The sequence below is a fragment of the Culex pipiens genome, chromosome 1 (genome assembly GCF_016801865.2).
Source record: "Culex pipiens pallens isolate TS chromosome 1, TS_CPP_V2, whole genome shotgun sequence".
Taxonomy (NCBI): Eukaryota; Metazoa; Arthropoda; class Insecta; order Diptera; family Culicidae; genus Culex; species Culex pipiens.
Genome location: NC_068937.1, coordinates 73,961,346 through 73,970,662, shown reverse-complemented (window position 1 = coordinate 73,970,662; position 9,317 = coordinate 73,961,346). Strand labels below are relative to the sequence as shown.

Here is a 9,317-nt window from a genome sequence, read left to right as displayed (position 1 = left end):
TCAAAATGTAATTTTTTTAAATCTGAAGTAACTTATCTGGGGCACAAAGTCACAGATAAAGGAATACTCCCAGATGATTCTAAATATGAATCACTGGTTAAATATCCAGTGCCGCAGAATGCTGACGAAGTTCGAAGATTCGTCGCATTTTGTAACTACTATAGAAAATTCGTTGAAAATTTTTCAACAATTGCTCACCCTTTAAACCAGTTATGTAAAAAGAATTGCAAATTTGACTGGTCTGTTCAGTGTCAACTCGCCTTCGACACACTGAAACACAAACTACTTTCACCAAAAATTTTACAATACCCTGATTTTGCCAAAACTTTTATTCTCACAACGGATGCTTCTAACGTCGGTTGTGGAGCAATTTTATCCCAAATCACTAGTGAAGGCGATCGACCGATAGCCTACGCTAGCAGAACTTTTACACCTGGTGAGAAAAATAAGTCTGTTATTCTCAAAGAACTAACAGCAATCCACTGGGCAATTAACTACTTCAAACCATATCTTTACGGAAATAGGTTTGTAATCAGAACTGATCACAGACCACTTGTACATTTATACGGAATGAAAGACCCAACATCCAAATTGACACAAATGCGTTTGGATTTAGGAGAATTCAATTTCGATGTAATATATATAGCTGGTAAGGAAAACGTGGGTGCGGACGCGCTCTCACGAATAGTTATAACAAGTGAACAACTACAAAATATGCAAATGCTCGTAGTAAACACGAGATCAATGCAGAAAACGAAAAGCATGCAAAGCACGCAGGTTGATACTAGTATCACCTATCAAGCGGCTTATACAGTTGAAAACATTAATGACACGAGAAAATTATGCGCTTTACGTGTTGTCAATAACACCTTACAGATCTATAAAAACAAAAAAATAATGATGAAAATCCCATTTCAGCCAGAAAATGAAAGTCCAACTTTAGAGATGACTCTTTCAAGGCTTGAAAAAGAATTAAAGAAAATGAGAATCGATCGAATATCTCTTTCAACGGAAGATGAAATTTTCAAAAAAGTAACAACTTCTACATTTAAAATTGTAGCTAATAAAACTTTGCAAAGTCTACAAATATTAATATACAAACCACCAATGTATGTAGATAACAAAAATAAAATTCAAGAAATCTTACGAAATTTCCACAATACACCGACAGGAGGACACGTAGGACAAACTAAAATGTACCTACAGATCCGAGACCTGTACCGGTGGAAAGCAATGAAACGTTCTATTACACTTTTCGTTCAGGCCTGCGAACTGTGTAAAAGAAATAAAATTGTACAACATACTAAAGAACCACAAATAATAACAACAACTCCGAGTAAACCTTTTGAAAGCATTACAATAGATACAGTAGGACCCCTACCAAAAACCAACAACGGCAACAGATATGCAATAACAATTCAGTGCGAACTAACTAAATATATAGTTCTTGCACCAATACAAAACAAAGAAGCTAATACTACAGCAAGAGCCATAGTAGATAACTTCATCTTAATTTATGGAAATTTTTTGGAAATCAAAACCGACCAAGGTACCGAATATAATAACGAAGTTCTTAGTCAGATTTGCAAACAATTGAAAATAAAACAAACTTTTGCAACTGCCTATCACCCACAAACCATTGGTGCTCTTGAAAGAAATCATAGGTGTTTAAACGAATACCTACGATGTTTCGTTAACGAGCATCAATCGGATTGGGATGATTGGTTGAAATATTATCAATTTAATTACAACACAACTCCACATACTATTCATGGGTACACACCTTATGAATTAGTGTTCGGTGTTAAAGCAAACTTACCACATAGCAATAATCAAAGAAATCTAGATCCAGTCTACAATTTAGAAGCATACCACAATGAGTTGAAATTTAGATTACAAAAGAGCCAAAATTTAACAAAGTCAATATTAGAACAGCAAAAACAAGAAAAAACTCAAATTTGTAATAAAAAAATTAATCCTATCCACATACAAATAGGCGATCTGGTTTATCTAAAAAATGAAAATAGGAGAAAACTAGATTCATTTTATCAAGGTCCATTTAGAATCACACAAATCAGAGATCCGAATTGCGAATTAGAAGAACCTATAACAAAAAAGAAAACAATAGTGCACAAAAATAGAATAATCAAATAAACCACCGAGCCTAGCATCAACAATACAGGTAAATTTTTCCCAGCAATAGACTGCGGAAGTGAAAAATTCGGATACAAAACAACATACACATACACATACACATACACAATGTAACAAAACACAATGTAACAAAGCAAACACACAACAACAAAAATTCATAAATATATCAAATAAATTGTAAATGGCTACTGGAGAATGGCAAAGAATAATTTTACTTCATAAAACTATTCTTTTAAAGGGGGAAGGTGTAATAGTCTGAACACCACTGCATTCCCAACATACCCATTCACACTTAATTTCCATTTTTATTACCATGCCCGGACCTCGCACAACAAGACCAGGTTTTGTCTTTCAAAACACAAACCCTGCCTGGCTGTAGAGCCCACACACAGTTAGAACCACTTGGCGCAAGCATAATTGCTGATGCTTGCGTATAGCCTTTTTGGAACCATATTTCGGTTCATCGACAATTGGCCGGGACGCTGACTCCTGCTGAGCCAGCGCAAGGGTTCAACCCAGTACAAGCCAACTCCAGAAGTCTATACTGTAGCACGTAAGTGTCACCACTCAAATTACATGTGATGCAACAAATTTGACTAGTATAAATACCCGAGTTCAAATAAACAAAAAGGAGTCTTTTCGGCTGGAACATCAAGGCGACTTGTCTACTTTATTTCGAGCTCCGAGCTGGTTACTGCTCCTCGCAGTCTACCACACCTTGGATAGCTCTTAATGCAAAGAAAGTCCCTGCAGGTTTCCCCGCGGTTCTTACGCCTCGTAGTGCCGAACGTTTGAGATATTATACAGGCAAAAAAAACTTTTTTTTCAATTGGCTATTTTTCTGCTCAAAAACAAATAACTGATGAAACAAATAGTCAAAATTGTTCAAAAGACTTCAGATTTCTTTGTTTTGTACAAAGGGTTATGAAAAAGTGCTTAAAATATTGAAAATTTGTGAAAAATGTGCTTCGGCTCTACTAGGGGGTCCACTAATGGTTAAAATACCCTATGTCCAGAGCTGGAAGCTGGACTCGCGGTTCGCCCTTTTCGAAGTAATTTACAGGTGAGTACATTCCGTATTGTAAAATCACCTCCTTAATAAAAACTTGCGTAAGGTAGACAGTTAAGTTTTTGTTGTTGTTGAAAAGAAATGTTCAGTGCTCCGTTGATTCTATAATTTGTTGTAATTTTCAAACGTTTTGTGTTGTTTAGCAGTACAGACATATTAACTTTATTATTGATCAATACGTGGTTTATTATTGGCAGACAAACTTTGTCCAAAATGAGCTAGAATTTTATCTATTTTTTTTCACAAACTTATTTTTATTAAGTCCTCTTAGGTGCTGAGACCAAGTTAGGACCGGGAATCTACATTTTTTAGTTTAATATAAAAATAATTAAACATCAAACAAAATCACTGTGGACAACGCCGAGTTCACTGCGAGGTTCTTGGCGACTTCCTTGAAGAAAGGTATCAACGGCTCGAGAAGCTAGAATTTTATCTATTTGAACCATGAATTACAAAAACGTTTGAAAATTACATCAGATTCTAGATTCAACGGGGCAAAAAAAAATTTTTGTATTCGGTAAATTTACGTAGATTTCATCGGAAATTTACATTTTCTGAAGCGCTATTTGTTCAGCACAATTAAATCGGAAGGCATTTAAATTTACAATGAATTTGATGTAAATTCGCATCATTAATGACGTGCACTTTTGGTACATCATAAATGATGTTAATTTACCGTTTTTTAATCTGTGTAATGTAATTGAACGGGATGCATTTCGTATTAACAGTGTTGATGAGCCTAAAGAAAAGTGTCACTCGAATTACTACTTGTTTACATTATTTATTAATATTGCAACAAACCTGAGCAAATTCCAGCATTTGTTGTGAAAACACTTCCGCTTCACCGCTCACAAAACATCTCAACTCTGCACAGCAAAAAATCCGATGGTAAAATCGCATGCAAAAGCATGCACATCACTTTCGTCACAATAAACACTTAATATTACACACTGCATGTACATGTTTTGCAATCACAAAAAAAAAGTTGCAACCGACGGGATTCAAACCCAGCACCAACAGTAAGGACTGGCGCCTTAGCCCACTCGGCCATCAGACCGATGAAAAGCTTTAAGGATAAACGCATATATGAGCTTGACATTTCGGTCAAGTAGGTTTCCCATACTGATGGGCTACATATTTCAGGGTGTAAAATCGTATAAAATTGCATACAATAATGCAATATTTATTTTACACCCAGGCCTTTTACACGCAGCTGGATTACTACTTTTTTAGCTGTGTGAACTGATTTGTTTTTGTCCTCCGTTTGAACTGTCATTCGCAACGCATTCTTTGCAATTGAAATTTAAATGCTGTACGAGTTTACAAATAGAAAATTTAACATCTGAAATAAATGTACATGTTTTTTATATTTACAAATTATTGATTTAGCAGAAACCAAAATCAATTTACATGAGATTCATCAATTACATTCAAACTCATTTTACAGCAAGGCTCTTTGAAAGCAATGAATCGTTTTACATGGAATTTCAAAATTACGTTGAGCATGTTTACGTCGAAAACATGATTTCAGTGCCGGGTGAATTTACACTTTTTTTCCTGTGTACTGGGATCCTTGAGCCGCTCCAGATTATACCGCTGCGGGCGACGGTACCGGAACTTGTTGACCTCAGACAGGCGTTGGTGCGGCTTTGCCACCACCAGGTAGTGGTCCGGGTCGATGTCCGCGCCACGGTAGGTTCTGACGTCGATTATGTTCGAGAAGTGCCGACCATCGATGAGAACATGATCGATTTGCGTCTCCGTGTCGTTTGGTGATATCCAGGTGTACTTGTAGAGGACGCTGGGCTGGAAGAAGGTACTACGTATGGCCATGTTTCGGGAGGTAGCGAAATCGATAAGTCGTAGGCCGTTCTCGTTCGTCTGCTGGTGAGCGCTGAACCTCCCAATAACCGGTGTAAACTCCTCCTCCTGGCCAACTTGAGCATTCAAGTCGCCGATGACAATCTTGACGTCGTGTTTTGGACACTTCCTGTACCCGCGGTTAAGAAGCTCGTAGAAAGCGTCCTTGTCATCGGCGTCGCTTCCCATGTGCGGGCTGTGCACGTTGATGATGCTCAAGTTGAAGAATCGGCCCTTGATTCTCAACCGGCACATTCTGTCGTTGACTGGCCACCACCCAATCACGCACTTCCACATTTCGCCCAGCACTATAAAAGCTGTCCCTAGCTCGTGTGTATCGCCGCCGCTCCAACACATAGTATAACTTCCGTACTCTCGGTGGTCCTTCCCCTTCCAGCACACCTCCTGCAGCGCCTCAACTTCGAGGCCGTGGACCCCCAATTCGTTTGGTACACGCACGCAGTGCTTACTATTTGACTGATTTGTAAGTATTTTTTTTTTAACTTTTCACTGATTTTATTTTGCCACTGAGCAGTTCTCTAGGATTTCGGTCATTCGATTTTTTTTTGTATTTTTTAATCCGACTGAAACTTTGTTGGTGCCTTCGGTATGCCCAAAGAAGCCATTTTGCATCATTAGTTTGTCCATATAATTTTCCATACAAATTTGGCAGCTGTCCATACAAAAATGATGCTTGAAAATTCAAAAATCTGTATCTATTGAAGGAATTTTTTGATCGATTTGGTGTCTTCGGCAAAGTTGTAGGTATGGATACGGACTACACTGGAAAAAATTGATACACGGTAAAAAAAATTTGGTGATATTTTTATTTAACTTTTTATGACTAAAACTTGATTTGCAAAAAAAAACACTATTTTTATTTTTTTTTATTTTTTTATATGCTTTAGAGGACATAATATGCCAACTTTTCAGAAATTTCCAGGTTGTGCAAAAAATCATTGACCGAGTTATGAATTTTTTAATCAATACTGATTTTTTCAAAAAATCGAAATATGTAAAATTGAATTTGCAATCAAAAAGTACTTTAGTGAAATTTTGATAAAGTGCACCGTTTTCAAGTTAAAGCAATTTTTATGTAACTTTTTTCAAAATATTCGCAGTTTTTAATTTTTTAAAATTAGTGCACATGTTTGCACACTTTTGAAAAAAAATATTTTTGAAAAGCTGAGAAAATTCTCTATATTTTGCTTCTTCGGACTTTGTTGATACGACCTTTAGTTGCTGAGATATTGCAATGCAAAGGTTTAAAAACAGGAAAATTGATGTTTTCTAAGTCTCACCCAAACAGCCCACCATTTTTCAATGTCGATATCTCAGCAACTAATGGTCCGATTTTCAATGTTAAAATATGAAACATTTGTGAAATTTTCCGATCTTTTCGAAAACAATATTTTCAAAATTTTCAAATCGTAGAGAATTGCTCCACTATATTTTTTCTCTCCGACCCACTGTGCACTACACGATTTATATTTCGTCCACAATTCTTCGCGGCACAACACACAGATCGTCGATGACGGTGTCGAGACGACCTAACGCTGTTGTTGTGTATACGGACGGCAACGACGACGAGCTGCACTAGCCACGCGGGAGCACTTATTGTTCTTTATTTTGGCCCGATCCAAATCGCGAGATCGACCAAAAATTCCGCGATCACCGGGTAAGGACTTCGACGGCCACCGGTTCACCACACTTTCCGGAGTCGATTCAACGGGGTTTCACGCAGCGTCACATCGGATAACCAAGGTGTTTGCGGTAAATTCACCGGGCTGATCGGAACACCGGGCTCGCGCGCACGCACACCAACACTCAACCACAGAGAACAGATGTACATCTAGGCTCGAACTTGTGTGTAAACACTGTAGCACTCACAAAATGTGTTGCATACAATCTTGCATCAAAGAAATTAGGGTGTAAAGCATACGCTTGGCGGCGCCACCGTCGCAGCTGAGATTACTTGACTTAACAATGTATAATGGCTCAATAATTTCCTCAGAAAAATAATATTTTCCTCGTTTATAAACTAAATTTACTTCAGTACAATTTCAATTGACCGCAAATAATGCAAAAATGCATTAACATTAAAAAAAACATAGCAGAAAACTTGTTTAAAAATTATTTTTTTTGAACGATAGCTTAAAATAGTACCTTTCCACATGTTAACTCTGATTTCGTTTTGTTTACCTTCACAGCTGATTTTGTTATTTTCTTTTGCGCGTAAAATCGTACCCCTACGATGAAGGACAGTCGGACATTGGTCTGATGTCGTTCGTTCGGAATGTTTTGTGCAGTGAATGGATGGTCCAACGTTCTGCTACTGTAGGTCATCATGATTTTTGAAGTGGCGCTATCTAGGCGGATGATGCACACCCTAGCTCTTTTCAACGTATCTTGGTTTAAATTTTTACACACGTTTTTCGACGCTTTTTATTCAGTGATGTACATCTGTTCTCTGTGACTCAACACCGCTCGGTATTTATAAGACGGGAGCAAATTTGATTTTCACCACCCCAGCGCTGGAGATGGCGTAACGAAGTTTTAGGGGGATAACTGCTGAAGCTCAAGCTTTCTGTTGACGAGATCAGCTAGAATTTGCATTTTTCTCTTTTAAAATGGATTTTAGATATTGATCTTGGAATCAAGAAAGATTGAATTTAATGTGACCCGTATATTTGCGACGTACCTTAATTTATATACGTCATCTTTTTCACGTGCTATAATAACTCTGTCCATACCATTTGTAAACTCACGTCCATCTCTCTCCCATTTTAGAATCGGGATAGGAGTTCCACGTATTTGTACCTCAATGACGAGATCGTTGACGCGAATGTCATAGTAATCTATAAAAACAAAAATAACTTAATATTAGTTTTCAATACAATCCAATAGGACCTACACTAAAAAAAACCATTCACCTCATCGTTGCATGAAAATTCTGGTGGAAGCCAATTTTTGGTCCAAAACAACGTTTCACACGAGTCATGCAACTGTCACCATGCATTCATGTCAAAACTGTTTAATTTTCACGCAGCTTACACTCACACAACTAAATTTCACGTGAAATTCAGGCCTGAAAATTCGGAGGTGTGGCATGCAGTCAGCTGGTTCTGTATTTGAATGATAATCTTGCAACAACCGCATGGGAACTGGTATGGAAAAAAATCCATACACCTTTTCATGCTATTTTGTGGTGAAAAGTTGTGGATGTGAAAAGTTTTGGATGGAAGGTAAATGTTTTGTTTTTGTTTTTTTTAATTAATTGAACGCTAATTTGTGCATGCATATTTTCATTTTCAGGGAACATCGTAAAAGGCAGCAGGCTTGGCCGAATGGTTAAGCTGTCCGCTTCGTAAGCAGATGATCATGGGTTCGATTCCCATCTACTCCAACCATCTCTGGCGGCGGTCGGACTCGCAATCCAAAGGTCGTTAGTTCGAACCCTGGTGTGGAAAGTTCCTTGGATTAGAAAGAGGTTGGGTGCTCTCCCCATTCAAGCCTTTGCACTCCTAGGTTCGAGCAGAAACTTGCAATAGAGACCACAAAACCACAATGTGGATGGTTTGATTTCGGAAAAGGCACCGAAAGGTTGCACCAAGCGATCAGGACGAGCACCACAAAAAGCCTCCCCCGTCGGCTGCTGCTGCAATAAAAATTCAACCATAAGAAGCCAAAAGCCTTCTGCCAGCACCCCAATGTTTCACGTTGACCATTCATGTGGATTATGAATGAAAGGTCACGCACATCTCCACTATGGGGTATCAGGCAGCCATAAATCAAAAAACCGACACACTCTAATTATTTTCTTGGTATTTTTTTTCGAAAATAAACATTCTAACTAAAAAAAATTCGGAGTTTGAAGGTTGTAAGTTGAAAATTTACTGAATGGCAGACCTTCAAAGTTGAAAGTGGAAAGAAAAAACATGCTTTTGACAAAAAAATGATTAATTTTCATAGCTGTACTGTGTATTAGGATGGCTCGACATGATCGATTTTTCAGAACAAAGTTTTTTCGGTCCCTTTTGGGTCCCTGAACAACCCCCCAAAATTTGGGAGCGATTAGTTCAGCCCACACTTTGCGCAAATCGATTCCATTCTGTATGGGATTTAGTATGAGAATACCAACTTTTTTGTATTTTGATTTTTATAATTTTCAGGTTTCATTGAATTTCAAAACCAATACCGTAGGAGTGTAGCCCTGATTGTCCTCTAAAACTTG

General features: G+C 37.8%; 1 protein-coding gene across 1 annotated transcript; it reads right to left on the bottom strand.

Annotated features, from left to right (window-relative positions):
• Positions 1 to 2,604: 2,604 nt before the first annotated feature.
• Positions 2,605 to 5,946, bottom strand: LOC128092494 (craniofacial development protein 2-like). The gene has a single exon (XM_052706397.1). It carries the CDS (start codon positions 5,438 to 5,440, stop codon positions 4,751 to 4,753), a length of 690 nt encoding a protein of 229 aa, XP_052562357.1. The 5' UTR covers positions 5,441 to 5,946; the 3' UTR covers positions 2,605 to 4,750.
• Between the last annotated feature and the right edge of the window lie 3,371 nt (positions 5,947 to 9,317).

Bases quoted from the DNA above. Each gene is read 5' to 3' on its own strand.
- LOC128092494 (XM_052706397.1), bottom strand. From the start codon at position 5,440: ATGTGTTGGAGCGGCGGCGATACACACGAGCTAGGGACAGCTTTTATA.